The sequence below is a fragment of the Mus caroli genome, chromosome 10, assembly GCF_900094665.2.
Source record: "Mus caroli chromosome 10, CAROLI_EIJ_v1.1, whole genome shotgun sequence".
Taxonomy (NCBI): Eukaryota; Metazoa; Chordata; class Mammalia; order Rodentia; family Muridae; genus Mus; species Mus caroli.
Window position 1 is genome coordinate 4,424,148 of NC_034579.1, and position 12,377 is coordinate 4,436,524.

Here is a 12,377-nt window from a genome sequence, read left to right on the forward strand (position 1 = left end):
AAGTACCTGAAACGTTTTTCAGTCACTTCCACATCTCACTGTGATAATGAGGAACATGGATGTCCCTGATACTGTCTTTGTCCCTTCCACATTCAGAAACTGAGTTCTGGTACCTTCTAGTCGTCCCCGAATTCATTTTCAATTCTCATCTATGCAGCAGCAGCTTGGGCCTAACCAGTGACACTTGTTTCATGACTTCTCCAGCTCTTATCTCATGCCTCATACCCACTCACTGTCCTCAATGGGCCAGTGAAGCTTTGTAAGCCATACACAGGTGCCCCTCCCCCATATTCTTCCTTCTACTTCAAAGTTAAAACCCCTGTACATCCATCAGCCCTCTAAGATGAAGGAAAAAACCCTCCTTAGCAAGGTCCTATCTAGCCCAGGCTAGCCTCAATATATAGCCAAGGATAACCATTGGCTTTTGATCTTCCTGTTTCTACCTTCAAGGTACTAAGATTAAAGGCATGTACCATTATCCTCTGCTTAAGGAAGATGATTTCTTTTTCTTAAAACATGGCCTCACTGTGTATCCCTGACTGGACTGGAATTCACTCTGTACACAAGACTGGCCCAGAACTCACAGAGATCCACTTTCCTTGGCTTCCTAAGTGCTGGGATTAAAGATGCCTGGCTAGGAAGATTATTTTTAAGAGGTCAACAAGATGCATCATGGTCTCACATGGCCCTTCCTTTTCTGCAATATTGATGTATTTTGTGGGATTTGGGGGACACTGCTTCCTTGCTTAGACTCTGGAGTCTTGGCATAACCACTACAATCATCTCAGAGGGAGGGCAGTTCTACAGATTCCTAATGTTATCTGTTTCATGTTGATTCTTCTTGTTTTTCCCCTTCATTGTTGGTTCTTTTAGGTTCAGCTAAACAGTGGACAGGTCAATTATTCCTTGGAACATTGTACCACAACCCTCTACTCTCCATCCCCTGAAACCTGAGGACCCCTGCATCCTTGTTGAGAGGGGCCTGTGTTTGTTAGTTTAGTCTGAGGGAAGACTGGACTGTGTTTAAACTTCGCTTTTGCTCAGTTCCCTCTTAGTTTTGAATCTGTAATCCAGGATACTTCCAGGATCTTTTCGTGTCTCCTCATATTTCTCTGTCTTCCATTGTAGCCATGGAAATAAAGAAGCCTTCTCTTGCCGGGGAATTCGTCTGGCTGTGGACTGGTTTAGAGACAGAGGACACACCTACATCAAGGTTTTTGTCCCGTCTTGGAGGAAAGAGCCATCAAGGTCTGATACTCCTATCAGAGGTATGCCACCCATTGTCCCTCAAGTTGGTTTCCCATTACAGGCTTAGGTCTTTCTCCAGTACAGAAGGGACCACGAGAGCCCTGGCCGTGAACACTGAGCACTTGCTTGCAGCACTTCCTCAGAGAGAGCAGAAAGGGCACAAAACCTTGTTGAATGGATAAGTAATCTCTAACTTTTACTTGCCCACTTATAGACAAGCATATTACTTTATCATTTATTCTGAATGCACTCACAATTAATAACAATTGTGTCACACAACGTTTAACTCTCTAAAGACTGGGTCTACACTTCACCTCCAATCTGAAGGAGATATTTTGTCAGGGTACATTTGCTATTTGCCAAATACCGCTCCAATTTCTTTATTTGAAGAAATGGAAATTTACTTTTAGTGTTTTCATTTTTCATTGCTTGGGATCAAACTAGAGGCTTTCTGAAAGCTAGATCAACAATTCTATTAGACATGTTTTTCTAATATGTTTTATCTATGCATTTCATATATATATATATATATATATATATATTGTGTGTGTGTGTGTGTGTGTGTGTGTGTGTGTGCGCACCCAAGTGTGGGTGCCCTCAGAAACCTGAGAGACTGTTGAACCACTTGAGCTGGGGTTACTGATGGTTGTGAGCCACCCATTGTGGGTCCCATTGTGGGTCCTGATTCTCTGCAAAGACTGCCCATGAGCCATTTTTCTTTTCTGGCTCTCATCCCATCTTTATTTATTGAAAAAAATTTTTACATGAAATATATTTTGATCATGTTTTCCCCTCCCCTAAATCATCCTAGACTGTCTACACTGCCCTCTTTACCCAACCCAACTTTAGATTCTTCCTCTCTCAGAGTAGCAAAAACAAAAACAAATATAGACAAAAAATAAAAAACAACCCCAACAAAAATACAAAATGAAAATGAAAAACAACAACCAAAATACTAACAAGACAAAAAAATGCCCCAAAAAGCAAAATTAAATAAAACGTCCACAAAACTACTATTGAGTTTATTTTGCCATTAAGTCAACCACTCCTGGGTGTGGGGCTTGTCCTGAGACATAGTTGATATATTCAGTGAGTCTCCATTTTACCAGCAGCTCTTATTTGTAGATAACTTCTTGATGAGGGTTGGGGGGCTTTGTATTCAGTTCCCCTACTCGGTGCTGGGAAGGTATCTGGTTTGAACCTGTGAACATCCTGTGTGCTGCCACAGTCTCTGAGTTCATATATGCATCAGGCCTCTTGCATTTGGAAGACATGGTTTTCCCTCTTAGAATCTTTCTGCCTCTTCTGCATAGATCCCCGAGCCTTAATTGTGTTCCATAAGTTTGGATATGTAGTGTTTTCATTTTTATTCAATTTTCATCTTGGTTTCTGTCTTGACCCAGTTTTTAAGGTGGTAAATTGTTCAGTTTTAAGAATTTGTGTACTTTTGTCTGTTTCTGTTGTTGCTGGTGGTCAGTTAGAATGCAGGGTGTTATTTCAATTTCCTTGTATGTGGATGAGACTTGCTTTGTGTCCAAGTATATGGTCAATTTTGTAGAAAGTTCCATGAGAGCTGATAAGAAAATATATTCTTTAGTTTTTGGATGAAATGTCCTGTAGATATCTTCCAGGTCCGTGTAATTTATGATGTTATTTAACTCTGTTTAGTTTTCATCCCGATGACTGTCTGTTGTCAAGTGTGGGGTGTTGAAGTTACCCACTGTCACTGTGTGAGGGTCAATATGTGATTGTAGCTGTAGCTGTGTTTCTTTTATAAACTTGGGAGTCCTTGTATTTTATGCATAAATATTTATAATTTTAATATCCTCTTGGCATACACACATACATACACATACACACACATTTTCTTTTCCTTTAATGAGGATATAGTATCCTTCTCCATCTCTTCTGGTAAAATTTTGCTTTGAAGTCTATGTTTGTCAGATGTTTGGTTCTTGGGTCTGTTTGCTTAGAATAAAATTTCCCATTCTTTCACCCCAAGGTAATCACTATCCTTGATGGTGAAGTGAGTTTCTTGTATGCAACAGAAATATGGATCCTGTTTTTTTTCCTAATCCAACCTGTTTTTATTGATGAATTGAGACCATTAATATTGAGATTTATTGATGAGAAGTGTTTATTAATTCATATTATTTCATTGTTGTGGTATGTATATATGTATGTATGCATCTATATATGTTGTTGTGGTATGTATGTATGTATGTTTTGGTATGTATGTTGTTGTAGTATGTATGTTGTGGTATGTATGTATATTGTTGTGGTATGTATGTATGTATGTATGTTGTTGTGGTATGTATGTATGTTGTTGTGGTATGTATGTATGTATGTATGTTGTTGTGGTATGTATGTATGTTGTTGTGGTATGTATGTATTCCATTTCCCCTTTTATTCACTCCTTTGGTATTATTTATTCTTTTCATCTTCGTGGGTATAGTTAACCTCTTTGATGAAAGTTTTCTTTCTAGTGCCTTCTATAGAGCTAGATTGGTGTGTAGAAATTGCTTAAAATTGTTTTTTAATAATGAAATTTTTTTCCTTAGTCAATAATGATTGATAATTTTGCTGGGTGTAGTAGTCCTGGCTGCCATCTATGGTCTCTCAAAATTTGTCCAGGCCCTTCTGGTTTTCAGAATCTCCATTGAAAAGTCAGAGCTGAGGCCATTGGGGAGATGGAGTTTTCAGGGAGTGAAGATGTGGTGTGAGGAGGGGCTCCTGCAGTCAAGCTGCTACAAAACCAATAGTAAGTCTGAAGAGACTGTAGTGGAGGACAGAAGGAGCAGTCAAAACTGCCTACCTGTACTCCAGCCAGTATGGCCACTGTCATGTGAGTTGTCAGGCTTAGCTGCAGGCACTGTTACCCACTGATCCATCCCACTAACCCAGTTTGATCAAATACAGACCTGTACATGTGCCCTGGGTTTCTTTTCTAGATCGAGGCTTCTTCCCAGAAGCAGGGATGACCTTGGGTATTCACTGTTAGTTTCCCTCTCCAAATCACTTTCTTGAAACAGACCAGAAGCAAGGCCCCTGGGCCTACCACACACCCCAGTGGAAGGACAAGGAGGACTTCAATCCCAGAGAACAGCACACTGAGGCCGTTTTCCTTGCCAGCAACGTCTTCCTCTTCTTTATAGAGATAGTGATGGACATTTAGTGGTCTGTGGCTCCTCGACACTGTATTGTTGTCTCTGCTTCCTGTCTTCCTAAAATCTGTCAACATCTGAAGTTTGGCTGTCATCTCGTAGCCACTTCCTGTTGCGGCCGGCCAGCGGCTCACATATCTGGGTTCTAGTCTGGAAAGGCATCTTGGAATCTGGAAGAGAAGAGGGGGCTAGGCGGCACTATAGAGATGGAACCAAGACAACGGTCTGATCAAGGTTCTATTTTACTATTCCCGACACTGGGTTATGAAGCAGGGGAAGGGGCCCATTCCCACCAAATCATCCTGGGAGTTCAGTTGCAGGTGACCACGCATTTGGCTCCAGAACAGCAAAGCGGCAGGCTCCAGCAGTGGGAGTGGCAGAACGATAGGACGGCAGGCTCCGCCCCATGCTCTCTTCTTGCTAACAGTGAAACCTGAGCAAACAGGTTTCAGGCTGAGGGGTGGGAGGTTACAACTTCAATGTGAATGTGGCTCTCTTTTGTACCGTTCGACTATTGCTTCTATAGGAATCCTGTCCTGAGTTGGATCCCTGGGACCCAAGGGGTAGAAGGAAAGAACCAATTCAAAAGTTGGCCTCCGACCTCTCTGTTTATTTCTTTATGACAGAGTTTTGCTATATAGCCGTAGTCAGCCTGGAACTCATTTTATAGCCAAATTAGTGGTAATTCTCCTGCCTCAGTCTCCCAAGTGCTATGTGTGCTAACATACTGGGCAGATAATACAAGGAATAAAATTTGCCACATTGAGATAAAAGCTTCGGCCTATGAACAGACACCAGTGCCAAAAGCAAACAAACAGAAATGAGAAAGAAGAGTGTAGACTGGGGCAGGCTGTGCCTTCCCGATGGCCTGCCCCTCCTGTTTCTGCTTTCCAGTGCTAAGTGCTAGCATTTCAGGGACAGGCCACCATGGCTCATTTTGTGCAGTGAGGGATTAAACTCCAAGCTTCATGCAGGTACAGGGAGGCACTCTGCCAACTCAGTCACTTCCCCAGTCCTACACTTTACATTTTACTTCAAATTAATGAGGCAGGAACAGGAACCCGCAGAAAGATGACCTATTTCATAAATAAGTCTTTTATATAAGAAAACCATGACTGGGCAATAAACATAGGCAATGATGCTCGATCCCAAGAATAACCAGAAATAAATGCAAAATAAAACCGTGTAAGGGATCATATTATGCCTAGCAGGTCAGAAAATATTTTAGAGATCTGCCCCAGGTGGTTCCCCGAGTATCCGGCCAGAGACTCACTGGCTGCAAGTGGCAAACATGCAAGCACAGCTAGAGCGAGTCACCGTACAGTAAGTGAACAAAGAAACCATTGATTGTATATTGTTTAAGTATGGGTGGGGATGGCCTCGGGTGAAGTCTAAGGCAGGGCCACACTGAAAATGGTCCTTTCGCATGTGTATCTGTGAAAATAAAAGCGAAGGGAGCTGTCAGTATCACATTTTATAACAGGTTATCTTAAGGGAAGAGAAGCTTTGGACCAGATAGGCATCAGGGTGCTCCAGGCAGGGCACACCCCATTCTCAGAGTCCATGACGCTTTTTACTGCAAGTACTTTAGGTGCATTGTACTATGCACTTCTGTGTTGTCTGAGGCAGGGTCTCCTGCAACCACAACTCTTGCTCCATCTGCTTTTACTTCCTGATACCAGGACAGTAGGCATTAAATGTACGTCAGCCGCAGTGGTGAGGGTGATAAGCCCAGCACTCAGGAGGCAGAAGCGGGAAACTGTGAAGCTGAAAGTCCCTTAGAAGCTGTCCGACTCTGACAGGCTGGAGCAGGGATGGCGGCAGATGGCTCAGGGTGGGCTCCCGGGCTAGGAGATGGGTCCTTCCGCGGAGCCTTGAGTCGTCTCCACCTGTGGTCTCAGAGCAACACGTCCTGGAGGAGCTGGAGCGGCAAGCTGTGTTGGTGTATACCCCATCCCGCAAGGTGAACGGCAAGCGAGTGGTCTGCTACGATGACCGCTATATCGTGAAGGTGGCCTATGAGAAGGACGGCATCATTGTCTCCAATGACAACTACCGGGACCTGCAGAACGAAAACCCGGAGTGGAAATGGTTCATCGAGCAGCGGCTGCTCATGTTCTCCTTTGTAAACGACAGGTAAGGGGTGGAAGCCTGCGCACAGGCCTCTTCAGGGCGGGGGTGGGGGATGGGTGTGTGTGTGTGGGGGGGTGGGGGGTAGCTCTATCCCACACGGTGTCCTCTCTCCTATGTCTGCGTCTCTTGTTTCTCTTATTTCATCTATGAGCCTTAAGTTAGTCCTCGTGCAGAGTTGGCCTGGAGAGATGGCTTAGTGGGTTCTCTTGCAGAGAATCTAAAAAGTAAAATCTAAAAAGTAAAAATTAAAACTAAAATAGTTATAATGGAGGAGGGATTTCAATGCTGTTGTATTTCCTTTCAAGTTTACAAACACCGACTGAGGCTGAGAGCATGGCTCAGTGGTTAAGCGCACTTGCTGCTCTTCCAGAGGACCCCAAGTCCTGTTGTTAGCACCCAGGCCAACCAGCTCACAACCCTCTCTAACTCCAGGTCCAGGCGATCCAATACCTCTGACTTCCAAAAGCATCTGCACTCACATATGCAGACAAACATAGTTATACATAATTAATACCAACTGATATCCCAGGCTGGTCTCGAACTGATGTAGTGAGGGATCACCTTGAACTTCCGGTCCTCCTGCATACACTTTCTAAGTATTACACTGGACCCTGTGTCCAGTCTATGCCATGCATCAACTTAACCCAGGGCTTTGTGCATCCCAGACAAACATTCTACCAACTGAGCTTCAACCCAAGCTCTTTGATTTCTGTTCCAGGCAAAAATCATTGATTCTTAGTGTGTGATCTCTGACAAGCGTCCTGGCATGCGGTTTGAGACAAAGTCTTTGACCCTATAATGACGCAGAATGCCTGTTCAGTCGGCATGTTCCCAGCATGCTTGGCACCAAGTAGGAACACAGTAGCTAGTGATCCAGGATGCAGAAATGAATGAACAGTGACTACAGGCCAGGCAAAGAGGAGTCGAGAGGAGAGAAAGAGGCTTTCCAAGTGGCATTCGGTTCACTTGAGCCTAAGAGAGCAGCGCTTGACCCCAAAGCTGGGGAGGTGGTGTAGTGCAGTGGAAAGAGCTAAGGCTTTGGACCCTATGCAGTGATGTTCTCAGAGGCTCTGCCCTGCTGAAGTAGAGTGGACCCTCGAGAGAACTGTGTCCTATACATATGGGGTAGCAGTTATTCCTGGGGACAGGTGTGGAATGCCCCCTCCTACTGCCACCTGTCCCTGCACCTGGGAAGCGATCCATGTCCCCCCTGAACCCAGGACAGATGCTTCAGCAGCTGCACTGTAGTAACCCCCCCCCCCCCACACACACACTGCCATTTCCAGATCCATGAGTTAGATAGAGGCTTTCTCTGTCCAGCTTCTATCTAAATGAATCTGGCAAGTCAGGAAATGAGATTTCAGAAATCCTCACTGAGGGCTCATGGGCCATGGCTGCCTCTAGTCTGGTGACAGCCAAGGCCCTGGCCAAGTCCTTCTAATGCCTGGCTCTCTGCTATAGGGTGGGAGGTCAGAAGGCAGGGACGGACAGCCTGTGAATGAGGGTGCCTGCCTCAGTGCCCTGGGCATGTCCGCAGGGCTCTCTTGGTAATCTTGGCAGCTCTTGCTCCTGAGGGGGGGGGTGGTGGTAATCCTCTGAGAACTTTTAATAACTGCAGTGGGTGGCTCCTCAGACTCTTGGTCAGGTCCCAACTCCACGAAGAAGTCAGCTGTGTGGCTGGAGCCGAACCCTGGAGTCTGCACTGGGTCAGAGATCACTCAGCTCTGCAGGGTGGGACGCACTCAGCTTTTGGGAGATGGTAACTGTGAAAGACAGCGCTTCTCCCCAGTTCTCCCACCAGAGCTTCACTATGGACTGGAAGGGGCTTCGGGGACAAAGGGATTTATTGGAAATGCGGGTCTTAGCAAATGGGAGGGCTCTGTTCTTTGTCTTGATTGCTTTTTCTCCAGAGGCATTTTGTTTCTGTGGCACTGAACCCAGGGCTTTGTGTACATTTGGTAAGCATTCTATTGAAGCATATTGGTACCCCTCCCCCCACCCTTTTAAAATTTTATTTCAAGTTAGGGTCTCACTAAGTTACTCAGGCTGCCCTAAACTTGCAATCCTCCTACCTCAGCACTCACAATAATGGGATTACAGGTATAAGTGACTAATGTCCAGCTTTTGAGCCATTTTATTTTCTGCTTTGTGCCCTGAGCATCTGGAAAACACAGTCCCTTCTTTGTTGAGACTCTGTGCCAGGGAAGAGGAGCAGGCAGGAGACAGGCTGGCATCAGAGGACTATGTGTGCAGAGCCAAGACAATGCCAGAAGCTGAAGACAAGGCCAGAGGTTCCTCCACACCCAGAGTTTGTAAAGAATGGGCTATGTTTCCTCTGCTTACCTGCTGGTGTCTTAGATCGTCAAGATTGACCCTACATCTGCCTATGTCAGAGATGAGAGGCATGGTGTAAGAGGACGGGGTGGAGGAATCTGCCTTGGTTTCTTGGTCTGCTGCTTTGATAAAATGCCCTGATTGAAAAAAAAAATACAATTTAAGGGGGTATTTAGATTCATGGTTCCAGATTACAGCCAATCATAGTGAGAGCAAGTCATAGTGGTCAGAGGCTGAGGCAGCTTGTCATGTCACTTCTGCAGTCAACAAACAGAGAGTGATGAATGCTTTGGCCCAGTTCACCTTGTCTCCTCTGTAGACAGTCTAGGATTCTAGTTCTAGGGAATGGCGCTGCCCACAGTGGATGTATCTTTCCACCTCATTTAACCTGATAAAGATACTCTCTAACAGGCATGCCCAGGGCCTGTCTCCCAAGTTATTTTCAGGAAGTTGACAGTTGAGATTAACCATCATCAAGCCCTAAGCCTCCAAAGGGCTTACACAGTTCCCAAGCTTCCTAGGAGCTACCTGTTAACTCCTTGGACTTTCTCAAACTTCTATGAGAGTGATGGGGAGGGGTGGGAGGCCAAGCATAAAAATCACCTAGGAAGTTGTTATCATGTAAATTCCAGGGGGGGGGGATCTAATTCTGCCTAACAGGGGCAGCACAACGCTTCAGTCTGCATTTGTGTAGCAAGCTGTAAGATGATTCTGAACCCACTGGCCAGCACCACACTGGGAGAGGCTGATGTGAAGAGATGTTGTGGTACATGTACCTTCTTGGTTGCGTGGTCATGCCATCTGGGTATTTACTCTCTTGGGTGGCTCAGGCCTCCTCTCCCAAGCCTCCACATAGATACCAGTGGTAAGTCCCATTCACTCTTAAAGTGGCCCCTCTGTGGTTATTTTTCAGGTTCATGCCTCCTGATGACCCCTTGGGCCGCCGTGGACCAACACTAAGCAACTTCCTAAGCAAGAAGCCAAGGCCCCCAGAGCCGTCCTGGCAACACTGTCCCTACGGTGGGTAGCACCCAGGTTTTGTGGGCTCTGGCAACACAGTGGGAAGCTCTAACCTGGCACACAGCAACCTGGCTTCCAGCCCAAGCAAGCTCCACCCTCAACCAGTTACCTGACCCTGGGGGAAAAACTTGCATTTCCGGACTGCAGTTTGCCAGCAAGGATACTCAAAGGATGAACTGACACACCCATGAGGGTTGGATGTAGAGCCACACTCAGAGGGATACAGCTGTATCCTCTGCTCTTATTTTAGATCCTTCACTGCATCCTTGGTATAGTATGTTCTTAACCTGCCCCACTGTCTGGTCTACTCCCACCCTTACCAAGTTGGTCCATATTAGCCATTCAGAGTTAAGGGTTTCAATCCAAGCTAACTGCCCAATAGCTCTTTCTCTTACCTGCCTTGTCAAAATATTTAGTGCTCCTGACTTTTGTGCTTATGAACGTTCATTAAGACATGAGTGACATTCAAAATCGTCTCTTGTTAGAACTAATATGATTATCCTTTTGGGCTGGCCCAGAATGTCAGGTTGAAGCGCTTGGGGTTAGATGGTCAATTATTTGGTACTTTGCCCACCTGTCAGAACAGGTATAGGGAGAAGGCATGTGGCCATTAGTGGAAACCGAGGCAGTGCTAGACGCATATGATCTTGCACCACCACCCCTCCTGCGGGCTCTATTCTTAAGGCCAGGACCCCGGGGAGGTAACATGACTTAGTTGGGCCTCAGACTATGTAACCTTGCGGGTTACAGAGCTCGGAGCACTATATCTTCTTCCATCCACCCCAGAACACTTTCCACCTCGGTCACCTTCCAGACCTAAGTCTTTCAGCGGGTGGTCAGCAACAGAGTCAGAGGCCTGGGGAAGGGCATGGCTTAGGCGTCAAAGCCTCTGCTCACCCCAGGTCTCATCCCACGCCCCCTCTGCCCTGCCTTCTCTAGGCAAGAAATGCACCTACGGGGTCAAGTGCAGATTCTACCACCCCGAGAGACCGCACCACGGGCAGCTGTCGGTGGCCGACGAACTCCGTGCCAAGACGCGGGCCTGGCCGGGTGGTGGCTCAGAGGAGCCGCGGACAACGAGCTCCCGGAGCCGTCCTACAGCAGCCCGGCTGCTTCCCCGGGAGCCCGGCGAGCACGACCTCCCGCCAGCTCCGCAGCCCGCGGTTCTGGCAGCTTTGAATAGGAACTTCGCCCGGCTCACCTTCAGCGACACCGGGGCCAACGGCGTCGTGTCTCAGTCTCGTGGGCCGGACTGGATGCCCACGGGTGTCCCCACGTCTTGGGCCTCGCCATCGCTTCGCACGGGCAGCGCTGCCACCAAAGGGTCGCCAGGTCTGCGGAGCCTCCGGACTCCGAACAACCCGCTCTCTCCGGGCGATCTCCGATCCCCAATCTGCCCACAGGCCCAGCTGTCGGACAGACAGCGTTCCAGGGACATGCACAGTGACCTGCTTCCCCAGCGCAGACCGCTGGAAGATCCGTGGGCTCTCCTGCCCAGCTCCTATTGTTATCTGAACCACTCGGTCTGGTCCGAGTCGGCTTGGGATGAGGACATCTTTAGAGGACCTTCGGGGTCAGCACAACCTGCCGCCAATGGTGGGGGAACACGCTCTGCGCTCTGCAGCTTCTTCCCATCTGACCAAGACGACCCTGTGATGGCCTCGGGTCCTCCGCTCTCAGACATGGCTCTGCTCACCCTTCTGCAGAGATCCCAAAAGACCGGTGCTCCGTTGGGGGATCCTTAGGAGACAGGTTCATAACACTGTAAGGGGTGGTGGCTTGACTGGCAGCTTGAACGGGTGGGATACAAGATGCTTGTTTGTCTGGATGTGTCATTAGGTTGGACGCCGTTATCTTTAAAGGTAGTCGGTGGAGACTTCTTTCTCATCCTCAGTGGTGGATACCTGTGGGGACCTTGGGGATGCTCCCTGAAGCCAGGACCTGCTGCATGGACAGGGTGATTTCTGCTGTGTTTGGAAGGCTTTGCCCGGAATACATCTGTATCTGGTTCTAAGCATCTACAAATGTTTCAGCTAGTCATCACCGCTAATCAAGGAGATCAAGCTGAGTTTGATATAAACTCTTGTGTAAGTGTGTGTGTGTGCTTAGAATTCTAGAAAGCCATGAGAACTTAACATGTCATTGTAGTTGAAAGATTGAAAAAGACTGGTAAATCAGTCTTGACTTTTGTGGTGCCCAGTGATGTTTAACATACATGTTTAGGTGACACGAGAAGGAAGGCATTGCTGCCTGAGTTTTCAAGTCACTATTGATAATTTCACTCATAAGGGAACCCAGCCTTGTTGTGTAAATTTTACTGTGGGGCTGTCCCAGGGGCACCTGATTCCAAGGGTCTTCTCACTGGGGCTTTATTCTTTTTGTACATGCATACCATATTACCCAAACATTACAACACACACACACACACACACGTACACATGCACACACACACACACACACACACACACACACACACAC

General features: G+C 46.9%; 1 protein-coding gene across 1 annotated transcript in view; it reads left to right on the forward strand.

Annotated features, from left to right (window-relative positions):
- The window catches only part of Zc3h12d (zinc finger CCCH-type containing 12D), a 30,198-nt gene extending 17,829 nt beyond the window's left edge, over positions 1–12,369 (forward strand). Inside the window, exons 3-6 of the mRNA XM_021175101.2 lie at positions 1,129–1,268; positions 6,314–6,548; positions 9,793–9,899; positions 10,839–12,369. Coding sequence (XP_021030760.1) covers positions 1,129–1,268; positions 6,314–6,548; positions 9,793–9,899; positions 10,839–11,644 — 1,288 coding nt within the window. The 3' untranslated portion in view covers positions 11,645–12,369. The remainder of the gene's footprint in view (positions 1–1,128; positions 1,269–6,313; positions 6,549–9,792; positions 9,900–10,838) is intronic.
- The last annotated feature ends 8 nt before the right edge of the window (positions 12,370–12,377 follow it).